Genomic DNA, 27,338 nt, shown 5'->3' on the forward strand with positions numbered 1-27,338 from the left:
AACAAAATGCAACAAAAAAAATCCCCATCCTCATGGAGCTTAGATTCTAGAAGAGGAGGCAGTCAATTATAAAGATAAACACGTACAGTACAAAATATGATAGGCCGTAATAAGTGCTCAAGTAAAAAACAAAACAGGCTGGAGGATAGGGAGGCAGGGCAGAGGATACAATTTTTGGTACTGAGAACAGTTCACTGTGCATCTTTCTTAACCTTTTTCTGTGTCTAAAGACAAATACATTACACACATACACACTGTATGTGCCCAAATATAAGACAAATAGAATAAAAGTTAGTCCCCTATTTTTCCCATGAAAATATCCAAAATTAGATTTCTGGCCATTTTCATTATATAAATGTTTAAGGATGTAGCCAAAATAATCAAATGACTTCATATTGTGTAATTTATAATTTCAACATATTTTATTTTTTATATTCACTTTAATTACTATTTTTAAATTAAGTTCTCCATTAGTAAAACAAAGTTTTTTGAACTTTTTTTTAACTGGCATGAAGAATTACAGCTCTTAGGTGTTAACATGGGAAGGGAAAAGGGTATCCCATTTAATAGGTCTGGCCAACTTGTATTCAATAAATATGTGCTTGAAGAAGCCATCTGAGGTAATCTTTAGGATCTGTTATGAATTTATAAAGATATAATTCCAGGTAATATCTTTAAAAAATAGAGAAAGAATTTCTTATCCCCTGACTACTGAACTGGACAATGCTTATGAAAACCTTTTACCAACCCTGTCAAGTGTTTATTCATGCCCTGCAAAATATTTTCAGCAAGAATTTCCTGTGAGTTTATGACCAGGTTCATTTATGAATTCAAGACATATTTATTGAGCATGACTGACGCTGGCTCTGGCTCCAGGCAGAGATGATAAAACAATGAATCCCTGCTCCCACAGAGCTTCACACAAGGAGAAGCCTCCAACATATTTTATATAACACTATCTTAGCATGTTCATTTGGAAATACTGTATATTTTCTACTCAAAGTTCATGAAACGATTTAATTCTACTTTCTCATGTGCACCTTTGAAATCAGGGTCACTATCATCAACACGGCCACCTTTTAAATCATCTAACAGTGTTCAAGGACACACCAACTTTCCTTCAGTCAAAGTTACTTGAGATCTAGCCCTTTTTGAGTTCATGTATAATGATGTCACCGGGAATTCTATGCCCACCACAATACCCAGTGGCCATCTGTGATTTCCGCAAACTAATCACCTACTGTATTGCTTTATAATTTTCAAAAGGCTTGTTTACAATAACATCTAATACTTGTAATTGTGAGGTCATCCCCCTAAAAATTAATTCTAGATCTTTAAATTCATTTGGATGGTTTTAGGCCAATTCCATTGAGTAACCTCAATAAGCATCTAGGACTGGTATTAAGTTTCTTCAGGCTAATGTAGTTTATCTAAGCAGTACTTTATTGATTTGCTGTTTTTGAAAAGTTTAGTAATTGAGCAATATGAAGAGATTTCCTTTCTGAAGACTAAATTATAAGGCCATACTCTGTTTTTGAAGTATAATTTTTCAGGTAAAATGAGTATCTCATATAGAAGAATTTATGCCAAACGTATCTGTAAGAGTATATGTATATATGTTTATATTTTGTTTTTGTTCTTAGTTAAAATAATGGGATCACAAGTCTTTTGAATTTACAATCATGAAGGAAATACAAAAGATGATGTCTTCAGAGAAGAAAACCCTTGGATTTTAAACATAGGGCCTTTGCCATAAATTGATATCCAAAGTCATAAAAAATTTAGAAAAATGGTAGATTCACGTCTTTTCTTCAAAACATGGTACCAACATTCTGACAGTCAAAATTAATGAAAAGAAATCTCACTGGATAGAGAACAAGCTAGAGACTAAGTCACAATCAACAAAGAGCATCATTTAATTTCAATATTCAAATAATATAGTTTTAACAATTATCTCAGCAAACAATAACCACAAAAATAAATTGAGAACACAAGAATAACTATCCGTTTTGAAGAAGCAGAGAAATGATTCTGGTACTTTATTACCATCAACCTTAGTGATCTATTAAAGTTTAGCATAGTTTTAAAATTCTAGTTAATTTAAAATCATATGCTAACATGATGCTAAAATCATAGGCTAACATATGATTTAAATTTAACTAGAATTTTTAAACCACAAATCCTATAAAGAATTATAGGTTCTTTTTGGACCAAAATTCAACTCTAATGAAGGCATCTGCCAAAGCCTATGGAGTACTGTATGTGCTAAAAGAGTCTGGCATTTGTTTCTTAAGTCTCATTCATTGAGTACTAGAGGGTAATTAACTTCATTATTGAGTTTGAACAAAAATCACTAATGGATGCACAAGAACTATTTAATATTAATGTTCAACTCTCTAATAGAGCTGTTTTACTTTAGACAAAGAGGTCTGGCTAGGTTTGTGGTGATTTAAAGTCTCAGAATGAAAATAATTAGTGGATATAAGTAAAAGAAATCATTGGTCCAGGTGAAGTAATGGTAATTTTTAAAATGCCAACATACACTTTACCTAGTCCCTAAAAATGAGATACAATTTTATGCTTTTAGAAAAGATCAGAGCTGGCTGGCACTATTCCTGGGTAGCACTTTTCACCAATATTCCTAATAATGCTCCATGGGAAAGCAAACGGCAACAGAGATGCTAAAAAGGTTCCAGACACCAAACTGTACATGTAACCTTGGCCTCATTTATCATTATGATAATAATCACCATGTAATTATGTGTAGATTTGCTCTCATACATCAACTTCTTTTCAACTTTGAAAAATAAAGAGTTCATATTTCTTGTCAGGAATAAAAGAGCAAAAACAAAAAAAAAACCACTTAATTATTTTGACCATAGCTCACTGTTAGCATATGATTTAAATTTTACAGTGAGTAAAGACCAATTTATTTTCAAAAGCCCTGATTATTTTGACAATATTTAAAATGTCTTAAATAAAAAGAACAAAAAAGTTTTATCATGTATTACAGAAAAATATTTGTTATCTATTTAACTCTCATACACAACCATGCCTACAAAAACTCTTCATGATTCAGACTTAATACTTAAGTTTAAACTTATCCCAGTAGAATGACATCTCCTTCAAGCTGCAGATATTTCACAGCAAGCATGCCTGGAGTTCATTTTCTCATTTGTTCATTCACTCATTCATCTAGTATACATAAGGAATATTCCTGACAAAGCCTATCTAACATTCTAGAGGAGAGAGCCAATAAACAAACAAGTTTAAATTATGCCTAACAATAAAAAGTACTATGGAGAAAACTAAAAACCAGAGCAAGACAGCATGGGAGAAGGGAGTGGTTCTAGTTTTACGTAGGTCGGTTACAGAATGTCTCTTTAGCAGCAACCTGGAGGAGATGAGGGGATGGGCCTGACAGATATCAGGGAGAAACACTTTCTAGGACAGACAGAAGAGACACTGCAAAGGCCAGAGATGGGAATAAGCTGGTTTTGTAGGAAGAACAACCAGGAGGCCAGGGAGCCTGGAGTATAGTGAGCAAGGGGACAGCCACAGGAGATGTGGCCCCAGAGAGAAAGAGGCTCTAGACCAAGCAGGCCTGGGGACCCATTCAGGACTCTGGGTTTTGAGTGGTCGGAGAGGCTCCTCAGGAGTTTTAATCACAGTAATAACTTATCAGATATATTTTTTAAAGATCACTCTGGCCACTCTAGTGAAAACAAACTTGAGATGCCAGAGCAGAAGCAAGGAGATCAGTAAAGAAGCTACTGCAATAATTCTTTGTCCAGGGTCCCAGAAAAGTAGCTCAGGCAAAGCTTGGCTGCAGATGCTTTATCTGGAAGGAAACCTCCAAAGCGGTAAGAGTGAGGGCAGTGAGGCAGGGAAGGAGGGAGTGCATTAGCACGTTGGTCAGTGCTTCCCAGGAAACCCAGCCAACTGATCTGGCATGAGGGATTTGGGAGAGCCAGCTGGACAGGATGACCACACCTTAGAGCTGTCAGGGGAGGGCTGTATCTGTTGTGGGAGATAATGAGAAGCCCTGCAGTAGAGACACTCCTGGGTCTGAAATAGCACTTCCCATCTTCTCATTGGCATTTGAGCAAGCAGCACCCTAGGGGGAGAAGGGAGAGAGTTGTATCTGCTGGCTCCTTTCTCATCCTGTCTGTTACTGACCAAAAGTCCCCCCAAAGCGTGACTCCCCACCTCCCCGCTACCTACACACACAAGTTAGGTTTTGTGATCTGACTCCTGCAGACAGCTACTGAGCAGACAGAGTGCATGCCCACAGCCTGACGCTTCACCTGAGTCCAGGTACAGGGCTCGACGATCATTCTGAGGGTCGAGCTCGGCCATCACCCCGACAGTATCAGATGAGGCAAAGTGGCATTAGTCAGGGTGTGACACTGAACAAGCAGCCCCAGGCCAGGAGGCAGGTGGGGCCAAGCAAATCTGGGCGGCGCAAAAATTAAGTCTGACAAGACAGGAGAGAGATTATAGATCAGGCGGAAAAGGTGAAAATGGAGAGAAATGATAGAGTTATAAATACAGTCTGAAGGTAGAGCCTGTAGAACTGGCTGATGTGGGTGAAAAAGAAGAAACAAGATGACTCCAAGGCTCAGATGTGGGCAACTAGAAGAACAAAGACACCTGTTATTGGGATGAGGCAGGTTACAAGAGTAGCAAGTTTTGGAAGGGGACAGAGACCAGTAGTTCAGCTTTGGGCATTCTAAGAGAAAACAGAGAGAGTAAGAACGACAACACCTGCCTAACAGAAAAATTACAGAGAAGCTTATTTCAAAGTTCGTCCAAGTTGTGAACATAATTGACTAATATGTACGGCCCTGGCGCCTCTTCTCTTTCACAACCCTAGCATCTCTTCCCACAGCTCCACCACTGCCCTTTTGTTGCCCATCAGACATTTCCCGAAACATGCATGGAACACTGTTTTCACAAGGTAGGTGTGCTCTCCTTCCCCTCAAAACAAAAGGGTGGGCGGAGGGCAGGAGCAGCAGGGTCCTTGCCCAAATATAAATACATATGGGAAGTACTGTTTTAAGTCAAACAGCTACTTTACTTCTCAAAACCTCTGATACATTTCATGTATCAGAGAAGGTCTCAAGGAAAGATGTGTGGAGAGTTTCTAAACGTATTTGAACATCAAGGTACACTGAATAAACAAAATCCATATGATCCTCTCAAAAAATGTGGAAAAAGCTTTCAATAAAATCCAACATTCCCTCATGATAAAAACCCCTCAAGAAAGTAGGCATCAAAGGAACATACCTCAAAACAGTAAGAGGCATCTACGACAGGCCCACAGCCAACATCATACTGAGTGGGAAATGAAGGAAGCAGTCCTCTTGCGAGCTGAAACAAGACCAGGATACCATTCCCACCGCTCCTATCCAACATAGTACTGGAAGTACTAGCCAGAGCAATCTCGCAACAGAAAGAAATAAAGGGGCCGGGCGCAGTGGCTCACACCTGTACTTTGGGAGGTCAAGGTGGGAGGATCACCTGAGGTCAGCAGTTCGAGATCAGCCTGGCCAACATGGTGAAACCCCATCTCTCCTAAAAATTCAAAATTAGCTGGGCACGGTGGTGCGTGCCTGTAGTCCCAACTACCCAGGAGGCTGAGGCAGGAGAATCGCTGGAACTCAGGAGGCAGAGGTTGCAGTGAGCCAAGATTGAGCCACTGCACTACAGCCTGGGTGACAGAGTGAGAAAACATCAAACGATCTCTCTTTGCAGATGATGTGATTTTATACCTAGAAAACTCTAAAGACTCCACCAAAAGTCTACTGGAACTAATAAATGACTTCATCAAAGTTTCAGGATACTAAATTAATATGCAAAAATTAGAAGCATTTCTATACACCAATAACGTTCAAACTGAGAGTCAAATCAAGAATGTGATCCTGTTTACAACAGCCACAAAAAATATATAAAAATACTTAGGAATACATCTAACCAAGGAGGTGAAAGATCTCCACAAGGAGAACGACAAAATACTGCTAAAAGACATCATACAGGTGACAAATGGAAAAACATCCTATGCTTATGGATTAAAAAAGTAAATATTGTTAAAATGGTAGTACTGCCTAAAGCAATCTACAGATTCAATGCTATTCCTATCAAACTACTGGCATCGTTTTTTCACAAAATTGGAAAAAAACTATTCTAAAATTCATATGGAACCATAAAAAAGCCTGAATAGCCAAAGCAATCCTAAGTAAAAAGAACAAGTCCAAAGGTATCACATTACTAGACTTCAAACTATACTATCAGACTACGGTAACCAAGACAGTATGGTACTGGTACAAAACAGACATATTAGACCAATGAAACAGAATAGATAACCCAGAAATAAAGCCACACACCTACAGTCATCTGATCTTCAACAAAGTAGACAAAAAAAAAAAAAAAATGGGGCAAGGACTCACTATTTAATAAATGGTATTAGGATAACTGGCTAGCCATATGCAGAAGAATGAAACTGGACCCCTACATTTCACTATATACAAAAATTAACTCAAGATGGATTAAAGACTTAAATGTAAGACCTCAAACAATAAGAATCCTAGAAGAAAACCTAGGAAACACCACTTTGGACATCGGCCTTGGAAAAGAATTTATGACTAAGTCTTCAAAAGCAATTGCAACAAAACAAAAATTGACAAGTGGGACCTAATTAAACTAAAGAGCTTTGGCACAGCAAAAGAAACTATTAACAGAGTCAACAGACAACCCAGAGAATGGGAGAAAATATTTGCAAACTATGCATCCGGGAAAGGTCTAATAACACCAGAATCTAAAAAAACTTAAACAACTGAGCAAGCAAAAAACAAACAACTCCATTTAGAAATTGGGCAAGGACATGAACAGATACTTCTCAAAAGAAGCGGCTCATCAACAAAATGAAAAAAATGGTCATCATCACTAATCTTCAAGAAATGCAAATCAAAACCACAATGGGACAGCACCTCACACCAGTCAGAATGGCTACGATTAGAAGTCAATAAGAGGCTAGGCATGATGGCTCACGCCTGTAATTCCAGCACTTTGGAAGGTTGAGGCAGGAGTTCGAGATCAGCCTGGTCGACATGGTGAAACCCTGTCTCTACCAAAAATACAAAAATTAGCCAAGTGTGGTGGTGGGCACCTGTAATCCCAGCTACTCAGGAGTCTGAGGCAGAAGAATTGCTTGAACTCGGGAGGCAAAGGTTGCAGTGAGCCAAGATCGCGCCACTGCACTCCAGCCTGGGCAACAAAGCAATAATCCGACTCAAAAAAAAAAAAAAAGACAAAAAAAAACACAGATGCTGGCAAGGCTGCAGAGAAAAGGGAGCACTTATGCACTGTTGATGGGAATGTAAATTAATTCAGCCACAGTGGAAAGCAGCTTGGAAATTTCTCAAAGAACTTAAAACAAAATTACCATTCGACCCAGCAATCTCATTACTGAGTATACATGCAAAAGAAAGCAAATCATTCTACCAAAAAGACACATATACTCGCATGTTCACCATAGCACTAGTCACAATAGCAAAGAGGTGCCCATCAATGGTAGCCTGAATAAAGAAAATGTGGCATACATACATCACTGGAATATTATGCAGCCATAAAAAAGAACAAAAATCATGTGCTTTGCAGCAACATGGATGCATCTGGAGGCCATTATCCTTAGCGAATTAACACAGGAATAGAAAACTGAATACCTCATGTTCTCACTAATAAGTGGGAGTTAAACATTGGATACTCATGGACAAAAAGGTGGCAACAATAGACACTGGGGACTACAAGAGGGAGAAGGGGAGCAGCAAAAGTTGAAAAACTAACTGTGGGTACTATGCTCAGTGCCTGGGTGATGGGATCATTCATACCCCATATCTCAGCATCACACAATATACCTAAGTAACAAACCTGAACATGTACCCCTTGAATCTAGAAGTCGAAAAAGAAAAAAAAAAAATTACCCCAACCCCAAAAAATACTTTGCAGTGAAGTAAGCACACATTATTCAGCACAAGAAAAGATAAGTAATTCAATTGTCTAATGGGAAGTTAAGGTTCTCTTTTACTGAATATTCAAAATTCATCTTACATATTTCTTTTTTGTATTTCCATTTATTGACTTCCACAGGTGCCAGAGAAGAAATGATAAATATATTTTAATGGGACAACTTTTTACGTTGCTTCACTTTAAATATGACATGCTATATAAGAGTAACTACGAGGAAATAGGCACGAAAAGGAAAATTTTATAATCCCAAAGACAGGTGTGTATAAATGAAAAACAAAGTAAGCAGTTCATATTCCAGCCCCTAACAACTGATGCTATAAAAATATCCTTAGGTGACATTCATACCTACATACAAATACACTTCATCATAATGTAGTTGTCTGATTCAGTTACAAACACACCCAGTTACAAACTATTTTGGTAGACTCCCAAGTTGGCATGTAAGTCGTGGAGGAACAAAGACAAAAGAGATTCAGAAAATGAATAATTAAGACATGACAAATGAGAGGCTTAGCATTTTTAAAGAAAATATTAAGGCTAAGTAATTCTTACTAAACACAATGAAGTATTACGGGGTAAAACTCAAAGCCAACTCCTTGGAAGAGCTTTAGAAGCTCTTTCGCAGACAGGCCTTTTTGCTTTAAAGGCTGACTCCAATATTTGACTATATAGAAAACAGTCATCCAACTAGAGCTTTCCTTCATTTGCCACCTTAAACCACATTTTACTCTTCTCCTGCTACTACATTTTAAAATGAGAAAAATACAGAATCTTATTTGCATATATTTGCAGGTGACCTTGCAGGCTCCACTGATATATAACCCATGACACTACTTTTTCCACTGCTTTCTTAAAGAAGATATTTTCACTTGGAAGATTCTCATTAGCCAAAACTTTGTAGACTGTGCAGACATAAATATCAAAGTGTGCATAAGTAGTTTCCGTATAGGTCAAATACGTATTTAAAAATGTAATAGACATTGTTATGCTGTGGCCATCTAGAATCTTTGCCTATGTTTCCTGTGTTTGAAAATTTGCCACAGTATGGATCTTTCCTTCCCCAAATAGAAGCCAGAACTCGCCTTCTCAGCTTCCCTTGTCTGGCAGTGGGATGTAGTGCCTATCAACCACATGCATCCCCATGATAAGACCTCAGTTTAGAGTCAGCAATGCAAGGAGAGACTTCAATTCAGAGGTAGCAATGTAAGGACTTAAACAAATGAGGAAACCCGTCTTTCTGGCAGGGGAGGTGGTAAGAGGCATCCACCTCTCGGGAAAAATGACGGCACTTCTGGCTTCCAGACCCCAGCACCGTTGGTGTAAGCCGTGATGTCGGGATAAAGCTTCACTGTGGAAATACCCACAGTATAGTGTGGGCAGTGCTTCTGTTCACCTAACCTGTTTGCTGGTGTCCTGGAGATTCTGTGAGTTTCCAAATTTTTTTTTTTCCTGATTATGTTAGCTACAGTGGATTCTGTGGGTTGCAACTAAGAACTACATATAATACAAAAAAAGAATCTGGGTTAAATAAACCTTCATCATCTGATAAAACGATAGCAGAATGATTATCAATTCAATAGCAACCTCAATAGTAATCTACAAAGAGTGTGTAGATTACTGTACTGTGCTAGAGGCTGTACAGGAATAGCAAAGGATGTTACATTTAAGCCACGTAAACACATGGGCATATAGATACAAAATAAAATTAAACGAAATTTAGAAAATATAGAAGCCTCTATGTAGTGGCTGTAAAAATGCAACAGCATATTGGATATGCTGATAAGGATGAAAAACTTTTATTGACATAGTTTTTAAATGTTCACTGAGTTTGAGGTAAATCTATCATGTTGCTAAAGAAATTAAATATACTTTTTATAACTTAAAAGTCAGTAATGTGGGGAAAAATATTTGCAAATCATATATCTAATAAGACATTAAGATCCAGAATATATAAACCTACAATTCAACAACAACAACAAAAAGAAAATTCCAAAATGGGCAAAGGACTTGAAAAGGCACTTCTCTGTATTGAAGAATACAAATGACTAACAGGCGCATGAAAAGATGCTCAACAACCGGGCACAGTGTCTCACACCTGTAATCCCAGCACTTTGGGAGGCCAAGGTGGGTGGATCACCTGAGGTCAGGAGTTCGAGACCAGCCTGGCCAACATGGTGAAACCCCATCTCTACTAAAAATACAAAAAATTAGCCAGGCGTGATGGCAGGCACCTGTAATCCCAGCTGCTCGGGAGACTGAGGCAGGAGAATCACTTGAACCCAGAAGGCAGAGGTTGCAGTGAACCAAGATCACACCATTGCACTCCAGGCTAGGCAAGAAGAGTGAAACTCCATCTCAAAAAAAAAAAAGAAAAAGAAAGAAAAAGAAAAGATGTTCAACATCTTTAGTTATTAAGAAAATGCAAATCAAAACCACAACGGGATATAATTTCATATCCATCAGAATGGCTATGATTTTTTAAAAATGGAATAACAAGTGGAGAATATGGAGATGGAGGCAACAGAGTGCTCATGCAATGGGAAATTGAATGGGAAATTGAATGGGAAATTGAATGGGAAATTGAATGGGAAATTGTGCCGCTGCTGTGGAAAACAGTCTGGTGGTTCCTCAAGAGTTAAACAGAATTATTTTATGATCCAGCAATTCCACTGCTAGGTGTATACCCCAAAACTTAAAAAGGACTCAAAAAATACTTATATACCAATATCCAAAGCAGCACTATTCACAATGGTCAACAGGTAAATGATACAACTCAAGTGTCTATCAACAGATGAATGCATACACAAAATTGTACAGATATATAATGGAATATTATTGAACCACAAAAAGAATTGAGATATTGATACAGGCTACAAAATAAATGAATCTTGAAAGCATTATTCTAAGCGAAATAAGCCAGACACAAAAGGACAAATGTTGTATTGTTCTACTTATGTGTGGTACACAAAGCAGACAAGTTCATAAAGACAAAGTAGAATCAAGGTTACCAGGGACTTGAGGGAAAGGGAATTCGGAGTTATTGTTTAGTAGGTACAGAGCTCCGTTTGAGATGATTAAAAAGTTTTAGAAACGAACAAGGGTGATGGTAGGACAACACTGTGAATGTACTTAATGCCATTGAACTATACACTTAAAAATAGTTTAAATGATACATTTCATGTTGTGTTTTACCACAATAAAAAAAAATTCCGTTATGAACCTTATCTAGAAATCAGTCGAAACTGAAGTTCAATATTATTCTTTTGTGCTGCTTGTTTTATTATTTAATGTATAGATCCAAGGAAGTTAGTAGATCTAACCAGAACAATGGCAACATAGCATGGTCAAAAGGTCAGGTAGGTAGACCTAGGTTAGAATACTGGCTCTATCACTAACTAGTTTATTACATACTTTTAAAAGGACCTGAATTTAAAAGATCCCTAATAAACACTAGAGTTAGCTGCTGTTATTAGTCTTTATTATTATATTAAAAACCACCTGGAAAGGAGCAATGCATTTTATTACAGGTAAATTTTAAACTTTAGTACACCAAATAAGTGAACACTGGAAGGCAAACAAGTGTGGAAAAATATGTGTATCAATATGATTAAGAGTCTATCCCTAATATGCAGACTTCCACCCAAAAGATGAGAACAGAGAGGTACAGGGAGCTAGGAAAGTTGCTCTGGATCACAGGGTGGGCCAGGGAAGGCCAACACACGAACTAAGACATGAAATGTGAAATGAAGCTGGAGTGAAAAAGTCTGGGGTTAGGGAGCACTCTGGATGAGGCAACAGCAAAAGCAAAGGCCAGAACTTCGAAGAACTTTGAGGATTTGAGGAGTAGAGAGAACGAAAACCAATGAGCCCCGACAAGAGAGGCTGAGGAAAGAATTCAGGGAATAATTTAATTAGAATTTCAGCTTTGGATGTTGACGGTGAAGCAGGATGCTGAAGGAGAGTGGCAGATAAAATTGAAGAGGAGACAGAAGCCAGCACTCACAAGCTTGTTAAGAAGATGGGACTGTGATTCCATCCTCAAAGGGAACCATTTAAGCAGCGAAGTAAAATGATCTGGTTTACTCTGCAATGATCATTCTGCCTGCTAGAAGGAAAACAGATGGATTAGGGAGGCAGAATGGAAGTAAGGAGAGAAGCTGGGAAGCTAGGTTAATAATTTAAATTAGAGAACATAATAGCTTAGATTCACAACAGTAGCACTGGCAATCGAAAAATGTGTACAAATTCACATTGCACTGGCTAATAGGACAGAAGATATTTTAGTCTTTCATTAATCCCCAAACAGTAACTTAAAATTACACAATTTCCCCTAACAAATTAGCAAGGATTAAAAATTGATAATACAAAATCTCTGAAAAGCAATTTGCTATCCTCTCTCTCAAAAGTCTGAAAAATTCTCATAGTTTTTCACTTAGTAACTAGCACACAGTTAAGTCTTACTGTTGAATTAATTCATTCCAACAGTTAGGAAACATGCTTAAAGAGAAAATCGGCATTATACTCAAGAATGTAACTGTAGCACATTGTACTTGCAAAAAATTGAAGAATTATCTAAATATTCCACACTTAAGGAGTGGTTGAATTACAGCTTAGGATAAAGTACTAAGCAATTCATTAAGGAGTTTCAAGATGTGGGAAAACACGGACAGTATATCACTTTAGACAATTAACAAAGAGTAAATAGTACTAGAGCTTTGTTTCGATGCTGTTAAGTTTTAATATGAGAAATAAAGATAGCCAGCAAATAAGTACTAAAAACTTGATCATTGATCTAGTCTAGAATTGAAACTCAATAAATCTGCTCAAAAAAGTTATATACTAAACCCATTAAATATTGTCTGTATCTTACAGTTAGTCTCTTGTTAGCCTTGGTTCTAAATAAGGAAGCAGGGGAGTTTCAGTTTGGTGGTTGTCTTAGTAATTTAAGAATAAACATGCACGTTCAAAGCCTGTTTGTCACTCTATATCCCCAGCTCCTAGCACAAAATCTGGCACAGAATAGGAGCTCAATAAATAATTTTGAGGGACTATCACCAAAAGTAAACCTTTCAGTTCCAACTCCGCACGAAAGAAATCAAAAACCTCAAAATCAAAGACGTGCATAAAAAGTAATAGTTTGCTTGATAATATCTCGTGATGTCGTTTTAAAGTAATAGTGATAACAATGTATAATATTTGGAGTGGCTACAATGTATCAGGCACTAACAAGCAATTGACAGACTTTAATCCTTATAATCATCATTCTCTTTTAAAACCAGGACACAGGTTCATCACTGTTCACGAACTAGCCCAACGTCACACTGCCATCAAGCTGGAACTCAGTTCTTTGGCATCTAAACGCAGAACTATAGAACACACGTTTCTTTCCAACGATCAGACTTGCAAGTTCTCCAAGCTTCCTCTACCGTCCTATTTAGCATTCGCAAACTTCTACCTTTAATTGTAGCTATTACCCCTTCCAAGATCCATCTCTCCCTCCCTCCCAGCTGGGAAGTCCCCCAGGATGAAGGACCGAGTCTCCATGCTTCTTGGTGGCTGCACACTTAGAATGGGGGCTTGGCACCAGGCGGGGAGCTCGCCCCTTTGATATCCTTTGAGTTTGATTTACTGCCTTGCGAATCCCAACTCCCAAATGAGCCCTTGGAGGCGCCGTGTGCTGCCCCTCGGACCAGACTCGGCGCCAGAAGGGAGTCAGCGTCTGGAGGGGTGAACAGAGCGGCGCGCAGGAGCGGTTTCCAAGACAACCGAAGGCCGCCCCACAGCGTCCGCCCCTAGCGTCTCGCCGCTCCGCCCCTTCCCGGCGCCGGTGCTCCGACCAGCCCCCATGAGCGAATATAGAGAGGGGTGCTCGATGGGCTCTCACCTCTCAGCGCGTGGTGCATGCCGCCCACGCCGCTGTACAGCTCCAGCACCCGCAGGGGTTCCATCCCTGCGCCCCAGCCGCTGCAGCCCCGGAGCTAGGCCTGCCGGTCCGTCGCTCCTCCTCCCCTCATCGCGCCGCTCCCTCAGCCTCTGGTTCCGCAGCGTTTCAGTTCCCCCTTCTCCTGCCGCTCCAGGCTGAGGGCTTCAGAGGGCCGCGCGGCCTGGGGGTTGGCAGGGGTCGAGAGGGGAACAAAGAACGGAAAACAATAAGGCTTCCCGAATGAATGGCAGCCACACTGTAGCCTGATTTACGCTCCATTTCCTTCTTTGGTGTCAGGGGCCTTGAGTGGAAAAGAAATCCAGAGTTCAGTAAAGGGAAGAAAACTGCCTTGGTTTCTAAGTGAATTAACACTGGTTAGAAGCCAGAAAAAAATCATTTTTCAGGCAAGCTGCTTTTCTGTCACTTAGAAGCCTGTACATTCAAACATTCTTTCCACAGTGTGCCTTGTGTCCTGCCTGCCCTGGGTCAATAGAGATAAATCAGACCAGCCTGTCTCCTAGAGAAGGTTCCAGAATTACAAGTAAGGACACAGGTCCACTAGCAGCAGAGAAAAACCTGTGTGCGTGCCAATAATACAAAGGATGTTTGTTGTGTCTATCAGTGGAGTTAATGATGTTTTAGCTTGGAAATTACACCTACATAGAATACTCAGTGAATATCATGTAGGATTATTTATGGGTCTTTAAGTGCTAGGGCCTTGATTCCTCAAGATGGTCCAGTAACCAATTGTTAGAGGCTCATGTTGATGAAAAAAGACAAACTCCATAAAATGTTTGAAGAGGTTTATTCTGAGCCCAAGGTGAGGACGGTGACCCATGACACAACCCCAGAGGGTCCTGAGAACATGTGCCCAAGGTGGTTGGGCTACAGCTTGGGTTTATATGGTTTTAGGGGAGACATAATGATGTTAATCAGTATGTGCAAGGTGTACTTAGTTTGTTCCATAAAGATGGGACGACTCAAAAAGGGGAAGGATTCCAGGTCACAGGTGGATTCGAAGATTTTCTAACTGGCGATTGATTGAAAGAGTTAAGTTGTGACCTAAAGACCTGGAATCAACAGAAAGGAATGTGTCTGGATTAAGATAAGGTGGAGACCAAGGTTCTTATTATGTAGATGAAGTCTCATAGGTAACAGGCTTCAGAGAGAATAATTGGCAAATGCCTCTTATCACATGTAAAAAGATGCCAGACTCTTAATTAAATCTCTCTTGGATCAGGAAAAGACCTGGAAAGGGAAAGGGAGTCTCTATAGAATGTAGATTTTCCCCACAAGAGGTGGCTGTGCAGGGCCATTTCAAAATATGTCAAATAAATTTATTTTAGGGTAAAATGCTTTGATTTAGGGCCTGCTATCTTTCATGTGGTGCTTTACTAGAGTCAGGTTGGAATTTTGGTATCTTATTGCTAAGAAGAGTCTGTTTTGTCAGTATGAAGATCTCTTGTTTTAATATTAATGCTGATCAGTTGTGCCTGAACTCCAAAGAGAGGAGAGTATAATGAGGCATGTCATGCTTCCCCTTCCCATCATGGCCTGAACTAGTTTTTCAGGATTCTTTGGAATCCGCCTGATGGAGGCATTCACTCAGTCAGTTGGGGGGAGCTTAGAAATTTGGGGGGGGGTGCTTACAGTCAATTATAAATGAAAATAATGTACCTATATGGAGGATAGAAAATGTTCCCATTGTGAAGTGTTCTTCAGTTTGTTCCCAACACTGCCACAGGTTTTCGTTAGGGAGAACTTGGGGGTACCACTTGTAATAACAATAACCCATATGTTAGAAAAGTTGCATGCCTGCTAATGTGATGCTGTTAACAAATAAAAGTATAACCACTGCATCCGAATTATAGAATTCACTGGTTCATTTTGATGTTGTCTGTGAAATTAACTTTTTTAATTGTAAATGTGCATTGGCCATGTGCTTTACTTTTTGTTAGTCACTTTCAGATAACAAGAGGGATATGGTAGAAAGATACCAGATAACTCAGCTTTAGCCCTGGCATTGCCAGTTAACTGATTGTGTCACTTTGAGATGACCCTGGTTTCCTCATCTTTAAGATAAAGGAGAAGGGAACAGAAAGAGATGGCTTGCTGAGGGTGTTTTAGTTCCAAGAAATGAATTCATGGCTGAATTCAAATTTGAAAAAATGAGACCGATTTGGCAACCTGTTAATTATTTATTCAATTTGAAAAATGTAGAAAGAAGACTTGTTACCTGCTTTAAGCAAATGTACTCTTAAATTAACTCAACTTACAGAAATCATGTACACACTGACATATGTATAATGCACAAAGCCCACTTTTCTAATATTTATTACATATAGGACCAGAAATAAATTTCAGTACATAAAATGTAAAGGGAGCTATATAGTCATAGTGACTTATATATAGCCGAAAACCAATATATTAAACAAATCTGGAATTTTCAGCATTCATGCTCTAAATCAAACTAAATGTGACAAAAGACCTTACCTGTAGGGGAGAGACAGTACAGAAACATGTGGCAGAGTTAATGAAAAATACTAACCTCCTCAGAGGAAGGAGCCTCGAACCCCTTCCCCACACAGGCTGATTACAAACTGTTTACTCTGATACTTAAGGATCTTCGCAGTGTAGCCCTGAACTTACTTTTCTTCCTTTTTTCTCTTCTTGAACTCTGCTATAAATGAAACTGCTTGGTGTTCCCCAAATATACCCTTCACTTCACTTCTCTGCTTGTACTCTTTCCCTTCTCTAGAAATCTCCTAGACTTCTTCAAGATCTATACTTCAAGTGGAACCTTCCTTCTGGACTCCCAGCCTAAAATATCTGGACACATTACGACTCCTCAGTCTCCCTCGTCTTCTGGAATACAGATCACCCTTGTAGCTGTCGTTCAATCCTTCCAGTTCTTCTAGCCCAATTTTCACCTCATATGTGCCACGTCTTTATGTATTATTTCCTCTCTAAAGCTTATCTCATGTGATAATTATTTCAAGAATGAAAACTCTCTCTATAATCATAATCTACAACTATCTCCATGGAAGCATCTGTAGATATTAGGCCCCCTGGGATTATGTATGCAAATGTCTTCCAATCACTGGCACAAATTACGTGATTTGGTGGAAGAGTGGGAGGGCTGGTGGAAGTGGTAGAATAGGGAGTAGTGGAGGAGAAAAGTGGGGTGAGCAGAATGAAAGTATATATTGATTACTTTTTCCCAAAGCAAATCCTGAAGGCTCTTTAGAGAAGAAAAGTTCTCTAGCCCCATAGTTTCCCATGAATTCATCCTCAATGATATGTACAATACTATTTATATTTTAATTACAGAAACTAGACATACTTTTAAAAAAGCAAACAAATATCAAAACTTGAATGTTAGTATATTTAGTACATTTTCTCTAAAAGCAGAAAATGCATTTCTTTAAGAAAAAAAACGTTAATGAACACCTGGAAAATAAAGGCACATATAAAGCATATCAGAAATAATTAAGGGGCATGTCACAATACTAAGGATTGTATTTAAAGAGTAATAGCACACACTCAATTATTAAAGACACTGGGCTTGGAATCTAATGACATTTTTAGCTTCTTCCCCTATGCATTCTTTCACTGATCATTAATATCTAATAAAATGGAATAAAGTTTTCCAAGTGCTGAAAATGCTTTTTCCAATCATCTTTGAATTTCCATGATCCAGGCCACTCTATTTCTCAGTGAAACATGATGTGGATTCCTACACAGGCTCACTTACAGGCTGAGGACACCCTGCTTATGCCAATTTCGGTCATGAATAAGTTGCATTCTGGTTTTATAACGAAAAATAATGGTCTTTATGAATTGCATGGAAAATGAAAAAGTCATACGAGAAGAAAATGACAGTAAGAAGTGTTCTCAAGAGAGTACATTTTACAAATTTGAATTGGAAAGGCCCACAGAGCTCATTTACCACTTCTGAGCTCCCACTTATTTAAGAATGCCTTCTACTATTTTCCTGATCCGTGGGCAATAAGCCTTAGCTTGCAAACTGCTAATGAAATGTTTCACGGTGAACAGCTGGAATTATTAGAAAATTCTTCCTTATAGTCTCCTAAATTCCAGTTTATTTTAGATTTGCCTTCTGCACTGATTTTAAAGAATTCTTCCTATTCTGCCTGGGCACTGTGGCTCACGTCTATAATCCCAGCACTTTGGGAGGCAGAGGTGGGTGGATCACCTGAGGTCGGGAGTTCAAGACCAGCTTGGCCAACATGGCGTAACCCATCTCTACTAAAAGTACAAAAATTAGTCAGTTGTGGACTGGGCGAGGTGGCTCACACCTGTAATCCCCGCACTTTGGGAGGCCAAGGCAGGTGGATCACCTGACATCAGGAGTTCGAGACCAGCCTAACCAACATGGTGAAACCCTGTCTCTACTAAAAATACAAAAATTAGCCATGCATGGTGGTGCATGCCTGTAATCCCCACTACTCGGGAGGCTGAGGCAGGAGAATTGCTGACCCCAGGAGGCAGAGGTTGCAGTGAGCCAAAATTGCGCCATTGCACTCCAACCTGGGCAACAACAGTGAAACTCCATCTCAAAAGAAAAAGAAAAAAAAAAAAGATTTTTTCCTCTTCTGTGATGATTTGCTTTGTGGTTAAGAATGCAAGCTTGAGAGCCACAGTGTAGACAGGAAGCACACGTCTGCTGCTGCTGCTCCCTAGCTAGGTGACGTGGAGAAAGTCACTACATCCTTTTGAGCCCAAGTGCACCTCTAAAATGTATAAATAATAGGACATGCAATTGCTATGAAGAGTGAAAGCACTTAGCCCAGTGCCTAGCACAACACAAATAAATGTATGTTAAATAAAGAGTGTCTATACAATGACATCCTCTAAGTGATGCATTCTCAGTCCTGTCGGCTATGAACTATCACATGGCATGATTCAGATCCCTCGCATTGGTCACAGTCTAGCTTGGTGATACCCATTTTAGGAGCCAATACTGCCTGAAACAAACTGAATATAGTCGGATCAGCATATGGTAGAGCGTACCAGATGGCTGCAGACATTTAAGGGCTCTAGGGCTGCTTTGGACCCTTTAGGAAGTGTTCAGTGGTCCTCTGCTTAGACCATCGTGGAGTAGAGACTGAAAGTCTGGAAGCTGCCTCAGCCCTGACTGAGGAGGTGCTGGGCATGGAAATAAGGAAGTCAGAGAATAGACAGTAGAATTCTTAGTAAAATAGATACCGCTTAACTCTTAGCTCCCAGAAGAAACAGGATAGCTGTGAAGGCCAGAGATACAGCTCTGACAATCTTCAGGGAAAATTTTTCCAGTGACCTTAACCAGGATGCATGAATTGGGGAGATCTGGGGTAGAGAGGAGGGGGACGTATTAATAGCAGTGAGTCATGTCTTGACTCTTTCATACACTAGGCACTGAGGAGATTTGCAATTAAAAAAAATTTTTAAAGCAGCTGGAGCAGTGGATCATGCCTGTAATCCCAGCACTTTGGGAGGCCTGGGTGACAGAGCGAGACTCCATCTCAAAACACAAACAAGCAAACAAACAAACAAAAAACTTGCAAAGTGTATAACTCTGTAATCTGTTTCAGACCATAAAATGGCCAATAGTAAAAAATGCAATTGAATACTTTCATTTCCTAAGCATAGGGCATTTTTCCTAATTTAATTGATTCTCACTATCCAAGAGGATAACCAGTAGCCACATTTGGTAAATTAAGTTTAAATTAATTTAATTAACATTAAAATTGAGTTAATTATACCAGGCACATACCAAGTGCTCCATATCGCTCAGCACAGATGCAGAATATTTCCATCATCACAGAAAGTTATATCGGGCAGAGCTGCTCTGTAGTGATAGTGCCTATTAGTTACAGCCTTTATTAATAGCCCATCAATAAATGACCAGTGTTGGAATATGTGCATCAATTATTGCATACTGAGCACCAATTTTAAATAAATGTCCCCCCCCAAATATGGAGCAAAACGAACTCAAAGCAAACCTTGCAGCTAAACATTCTTTCTCTTTCTCTATTATCCAGTCACCTTACTGATAAACTGTCATGGAGGAAAAGAACAGGAACAGCGGATGTGTTCTGTCAGTGGCTGTGATAAACTTTCAAGAGAAAAAGAACAGATGGAAAAATGAACTTCATGATGTCTTTAAGGAGCAGTATTTTTTTTTTTTTTTTTTTTTTTTTTGAGACAGAGTCTCACTCTGTCACCCAGCCTAGAGTGCAATGGTGCCCTGCAAGCTCTGCCTTCCAGGTTCAAGTGATTTTCCTGCCTCAGCCTCCCGAGTAGCTGGGATTACAGGTGTGCACCACCATGCCCGGCCTTTATATTTTTAGCAGAGATGGGGTTTCACCATGTTGGCCAGGCTGGTCTCAAACTCCTGACCTCAAGTGACCCACTCACCATGGCCTCCCAAAGTGCTGGGTTACAGGCATGAGCCACCACGCCCAACCAGAAGTGGTACTTTTCTGTTATAAAGTATATTCTAGTGACTTCTGACTGTGAATAATGTTATCTTAGACTTACCTCAGAAGGAATAAAAAGAAAACATGTTTTTAAAAATTAGGATCATGAAGAAATTTAATTATACATTTTCTGCCGAATAAAATAGAAACCATGCAGTTTGCCTCATACTTTGCCATTTCAAAGTACTCATAGATTTTTAACATGGATTTTCCTCTTGGAGGCTCTTTCTGAAATTCCCAATTTAAAAATATTTTGCAGCAAACTTAAAAGATGATGTTTCAAAGTAAATATAGTGGGATCCATTCTTTAAAACTGCTTTCTTAACTTCACAGAAAGTTGGAACTAGAAAGTATCTTAAGGACTATTTGATACACTGTTTTTCAAACTATTTTTAGAGATAAAGCCTTTTGTCCAAAGAAAATCTCCTCTGGAATGGGGAGCAAAGAGAGAGATGTAGAGCAAGAGCTACACTATAACTTAGTATAAAAGATACTAAGTAGGCTCAGTCAGTCCTGCCTGTTGCCCCCCAACACCCAGAGGCAAGGCCAGGGATCTAAACCAAAGCAATCGCAGGAGCCACAATATGTCACTTCCTGAGAACAGGCTGACCTGAGGACTGAGGGCAACTGCAGAGATCTATGAAGAAAACTTGATCTGATATGGCAAGGCATGTTATAAAAGTCAGACAAAAATTTTAACATAACTGCACAAAATAGAGACTGTCTCACAAACTAACATTTATAACAGATCCCCTGCCCAATCGCTCCTGAAAAGACAGCTTAATACAGTACAAAGAATATGGTCCTTAGAACTAGATGGATTACCATGGATCCTGCCTCAAATACTCCCTTTCTTCACATATTTGATAACAAGGTAACCGTGTGTGTGTGTGTGTGTGTGTATATATATATATCATGTGTATATAATTTTACACATATCAATTATGTGTGTACATTTCTATATATATCATTTATATGTGTACATATCTATATATACAATGTGTGTATATAGACAATGTATATATGTACATTTCAATATATATACAATGTATATGTGGTATACATGCATATATATCATATATACATGTGTATCATGCATATATATCTGTGTAAATATATACTGATATATACATATATACACATATATACATTGTGTATATATTGAAATGTACACATATACATTGTCTACATACACACATTTTGTGTGTGTGTGTGTATATATATCTCAATAATGTGCCTAGAACAATAAAGACTGGTTTCCTTTCACTTTCTGAACAACTTTGTCATAATATATAACCCATTTCTTCTAACAATAGAGAGAATTATTTTCCTAGTGTGTTTTCATAAAGGGTATATGCCCAAGAGATTAATTCGCATATTAAAATATGCAAAAACTAAGCAGAGATGTCTTTCCTTATTGTTTTCTATTATAGCTTTCAATCTTTTCAGGTGGAAAAACACGACCCATGTTGAAAATACAGGAGACAGAATTTAGTACCTTGGAGAGCTGTTAGTACTTTGCTCCTTTTCTCTTGTAATTTATCTGAACATTTACAACTGCTCAAGGTAACCAAAGAACACAAATCAGACCCAGTCACACCAGGAAATGGAAAACACACACACACACAGGCACATATTCCTTCATAGTCTTTTTTCTGCATTGCTACATCATCAGAACTGATAAACTAAAACCCAGAGAAAATTCAAAGACAGAGACTTTGTTTAATTTTACCCTACTTAGGTACTAGTTTAGGTAAACAACACTATCACTTAGAATTGTTCTCATGTGATTTAATAATGACAAATATAACTAAAATGTAATAACACTTTCATAGTACTGCCATGACTGTATCTATTCACTCTGTAAGAAAAAAAACTTCGTATTACTTAAAATTAAAAAGTTTCTTATCAGTTTCAAAGTCACTTATGTAAGCATATTACAACATACAAGCACATTTTATATTTCAAATTTTCTCCTCTAGCTTCATGTTGTAGAGGCTATCAACCTTTACTTTAGAGAGTTAAACTTATTCCTGCAGATCAAGACTAAAATGTTTTATTTCCATCTAAGGTAATTACTGCTAAGTTAAAATATATAAATCCTCCAATGGGATTGGTGCTATGTTTAGTCACTCAGAGAATACTGGCTGACAAAAATAGACCACATTCCAAAAGACAGAAAAAGTATGTTTGACTAATAGAAAAATATCAATGACTTGTATGTTTCAAATAACTTTATAAATATTTAAAATGTTTATTGACCCATTTTAGACCTATCAGCTTTTCTTTTTTAATATTCACTTTTTTACAAATAAAAAGTAGAAAACTTCACGTCATTTGCTCAAAGTCACATAAGTTAACATCCTGCAGGTTAACAGATTTATTTACAAATCACATGACCATATTTTTAAAAGAAGGGAATTTAGATGATAACACTAGTTTTTTGAGGAAAAAATAGGCTGGAAGTCATCAAATAAAAATGAAAGGGGGTTAGTATATATTTTGAGGAAGAATTTCATATTAGGAGTTAGACAGGATTCTGGTTAGGAAAGAATGTCAGGAATCTGCATGTCTTTTTTTTTTTTTTTCCTTTCATTTTAGGACCAAATCCTAGAATAGGATGAAAAAAGAATGCCAAAAACAGCATTATTTATATCTTTGTAGAGTTTACAGTTTTAAAATTGAAAAGCAGTTTTATCATATTACTAATTCCCTAGAGATATGAGGCATTACTATTTGGAAAATAAATTTTTGATTATCACCTACAGTGAAAGGAACTTAATAAACAAACATTGGAAAAGTCCGAAGTACTGAAAGCTCAATGTAACTGCAAGAGTCTCTCTTCTGACCATTTTTTTTCTTTTTTGCTAATAGTAAAAAATACATACAGTGATCTCAGCTCACTGCAACCTCCACCTCCTGGGTTCAAGTGATTCCCCTGCCTCAGCCTCCTGAGTAGCTGTGACTATAGGCATGCACCACCACACCTGGCTAATTTTTGCATTTTTGGTAGAGACGGGGTTTCATCATGTTGGCCAGACTGGCCTCGAACTCCTGACCTCAACTGATCTGCCTTTCTTGGCCTCCCAAAGTGCTGGGATTACAGGTATGAGCCACCGTGCCCGACCATAGCTAGTATTTTGAGGTTTCTCCCCCATAGTCTTTGAACTAATTGTATTTTACCCAGATCAGAATCTTATTGCATATATGTTTTATACCTTGCTCTTTTTCACCTAATATGTTATCATTATCAGTTCTGTACTTCATTAAACACATCAAAGATATATACCCTTTTTAAATGCTGATTTTATTTTTCTGAATTTTAAAAATAATACATGCTAATTTCCAGGGGTAAAACAAATTACAAAAATATACAAAAATTAAAGGCACTTTCTTCTGTTAACCTTGATTCCATCCACCCCCCCTTAAAAAAAAAAAAAAAAAACATTTTTAAGCTTGTTGAATGTCTTTTAATAAAGATGTTCATCTCCAAAACTATGACAAGGCAGTCACAGACATTTTTGACAAGAGCTCACAGCTGTAACATATGTTTATGTGGGAGTTCTCATATTTAAAAATATTTATGCCTGAAGTAAAAAATAATAATAATTTAAACAAAATACATAATACATTTTGTTTAATTTGTCTTAAGACTGATGTATTTTAATATACATGGGAATCTGGAATCATCTTACAACTGAGAAAAGTTAACAGTTAACTTCCTCTGAACATTACATTTTAAACACATTTTAGCTCCCAAAACAATATGTCAGGCCTCAGATAAGCACTCTTTCAAAATTCTACCCATGAGGAAAATACTAAATATGGACAGTTCAAAAATAATTCACCTTTAAAGCTCTATTTTGTGATTAAACCAGGTACCATGAAAGTCATAATTACAACCCTTGCGTGTGTAAAGCATCTTCTCCTCGGCTGCCTCAGCTCCTACAGGATGATGGTCTGTAAAGTCAGGGCATCCGCAAAGTGATTTATTCCCCCTTTTACTTTTAATATGGTGCTAAAGATCACATTTTGGCCATTGCAGTGCAGGAGCTCATGTCTATAATCCCAGTGTTTTGGGAAGCCAGAACAACAGGATCCCTTGAGGCCAGAAGTTAAAGACCAGGCTTTAAACAAAACAAAAAAATTTAATTCGCCAGGTGTGGCGGTGCGTGCCTGTAGTCCCAGGTACTCAACAGGCTGAGGCAGGAGGATCACTTGAGCCAAGGAGTTTGAGGCTGCAGTGAGCTATCATTGTACCACTGAACTCCAGCCTGGGTGACTAGTGAGACCTGTCTCTCAAAAAGAAAAAGAAAAAAAAATTAGGATATTTTGCCTAAGGTACCCAAACACTACAAACATATTCCAAAGTGAAATCATACAGCAGTATAATGCAAATCTTTCAAAGGAAGGGGTGCAGAAATAGTTACATAATTCTTACAACCATATACTTATGTTGAAGGTATAAAAGAGTTGAAGATTCTTGAAGACAAAGAGAAGGTCTTTGGAGAAAGTTATCAGCATGCTACAGGGGCTGTCTGCTTCTCCCCTCAAGCCTGAGACAAGGAGATTCACAGAAACACCCAGGGAGTTTAAAACGTAACCCTATAACCTTTGAGTTTGGGAGGCAAATTAATTCCCTTGGATAGATCTGAGCCATACAAGAAAGAAAGCTGTCTTAAGCCCTGTTCAAGGGGTCACCTGCAAGAAAAAAGGTGTCATGCAAAAAGGAACAAGGGGAATATCACTGAATGACTCCTAGGGGCTGTGGCTGCAGTCACAGAGAAGCAGAACACAAGTGCATGTCTGCATGTCAGGGAGCTTTGAGAAACAGAAAGAGAGGGAGAGACAAAGAGACAGAGACAGAAAGAGAGAGAGAGAGAGAGAGAAAACCCCAAAGAAGCACCTGCTAGAAGATGGGCCAGCTTTAAGCACATGCCAAACCTCAAGGTGTAAACACCAGATCACCAATAGCCTTTGTCAAGTAAGAGTGTTCTTATCTCCTGCACCTCTTTCCCTCTGTGAGCTCTAACCCTGCAGTGGCAAGAAACCTTAGTTTGCAAAATGAGGAAGGAGGAAGGGAGGCACCCAAGTAGGGAGAGTGAGAAACCCAGGACTTCCCTTTCCTAAGGCACAGTCAAGCCACGGGAGTGAGGACATTAACTCTCAGGCAAGATTGAAATTTGGAAAATTACATACATGTGAGCGTTGTAAATTACTATGATCACTTTTCTCTTTAGAAGTGAGCAAAGAATGGTTTGGTTTTAATAATTGACTGGAAAAGTCATAGGAGCTGCATGAATTTTCATTTGTAAAATGATCATTTATCAACTGCTCTCTTTTCTTATTCCTTCCTGCCCTTGGTTTTTGGACACAGGTTCTTTATTCTCCTCTTTATGCCATAGATTAATAATATAATCAACATTTATTATTTACTCTAGGACAATCGATTATGTATTTTATATACATTTCTCATTTCATGCACATATAGCTATTATCACCTCCATTTTTTATATTTATATTTTATATCATTTTTAATATATATATAATTTTATATATTATCACCTCCATTTTTTATATCAAGAAAATGAGACTATTCCAAGGTAGCATTATTAGTAAGCAAAGGAGCTGAGAAATTTAGCTTGGCTACTCTGACTCCAGAGTCACACTTTTTTCCCTGAAAGAATGAATGAAATGTGAAATGTATTTTCTCCGGTCAAAGGATACGAAATATCAAACTTGCCTTTTTTTTTTTTTTTTTTTTGGTCTTCTTCTTTCTCTTTTTGAGACAGTCTCCCTGTGTCGCCCAGGCTGGAGTGCAGTGGCGCGATCTGGGCTCACTGCAAGCTCCCCTGGGTTCACGCCATTCTCCTGCCTCAGCCTCCCAAGTAGCTGGGACTACAGGCGCCCGCTACCATGCCCGGCAATTTTTTTTTTTTTTTTTTTTTTTTGAGATGGAGTCTTGTTCTGTCGCCCAGGCTGGAGTGCAGTGGCCAGATCTCAGCTCATTGCAAGCTCCGCCTCCCAGGTTCACGCCATTCTCCTGCCTCAGCGTAGCTGGGACTACAGGCGCCCGCCACCGCGCCCGGCTAGTTTTTTGTATTTTTTAGTAGAGACGGGGTTTCACCGTGTTAGCCAGGATGGTCTTGATCTCCTGACCTCTTGATCCGCCCGTCTCGGCCTCCCAAAGTGCTGGGATTACAGGCTTGAGCCACCGCGCCCGGCCTAATTTTGTTTTTGTATTTTTTTAGTAGAGACGGGGTTTCACCATGTTAGCCAGGATGGTCTCGATTTCCTGTCTTCGTGATCTGCCCGCCTCGGCCTCCCAAAGTGCTGGGATAACAGGCGTGAGTCGCCACTCCCGGCTCTTTTTTTTTTTTTTTAAACAAACAGGGTCTTGCTCTGTCTTCCAGACTAGAGTGCAGTGGCATGATCACAGCTTATTGCTTACTGCAGCCTAGTCCTCCAGGGCTTACATGATCCTCCCACCTCAGCCTCCTGAGTGGCTGGTACTGCAGGCATGCAACACCATGCCCAGCTAATTTTTTAAAATTTTTCATAGAGATGGGTTCTCGCTATGTTGCCCAGGCTGGTCTTGAATTTCTGGGGTCAGGTGATCCTCCCACTTTAGGCTCTTGAAGTGCTGAAATTATAGGCATGAGCCACCAGACTTGCTTTCTTTAATAAAACAGAGCTCTCAAAAAATGGATCTCCCCCATTTCATGAGAAAATGGAAACATTCCACTGAAGGAGAATTAACAGAAAAGTAAACATAGCTACTTTTTGTAATGAGAAAACTTGCTGATGTATGCTCTTACTCCAAACCTCTGGATGATGTCATTATGTCAACAATCCTTTAGGAGTCCTCAACCCAGGCGTAAAATAACAGTCACGGCACTAGCATA

The 27,338-nt window shown here is 38.8% G+C and overlaps 1 protein-coding gene across 4 annotated transcripts in view; it reads right to left on the minus strand.

The window, feature by feature from the left end:
* TRDMT1 (tRNA aspartic acid methyltransferase 1) overlaps window positions 1-15,590 on the minus strand; it is a 66,628-nt gene extending 51,038 nt beyond the window's left edge. Inside the window, exon 1 of one of the 4 annotated variants that reach the window (XM_033208616.1) lies at window positions 13,913-15,590. In XM_033208616.1, the coding sequence (XP_033064507.1) occupies window positions 13,913-13,976 (64 nt within the window). In that variant the 5' untranslated portion in view covers window positions 13,977-15,590. The remainder of the gene's footprint in view (window positions 1-13,912) is intronic. The other 3 variants (XM_033208615.1, XM_033208617.1, XM_033208619.1) reach the window with 3 other exon arrangements.
* Window positions 15,591-27,338: the final 11,748 nt, after the last annotated feature.

This window comes from Trachypithecus francoisi, unplaced genomic scaffold (assembly GCF_009764315.1).
Source record: "Trachypithecus francoisi isolate TF-2019V2 unplaced genomic scaffold, Tfra_2.0 Lachesis_group9, whole genome shotgun sequence".
Lineage (NCBI taxonomy): Eukaryota > Metazoa > Chordata > Mammalia > Primates > Cercopithecidae > Trachypithecus > Trachypithecus francoisi.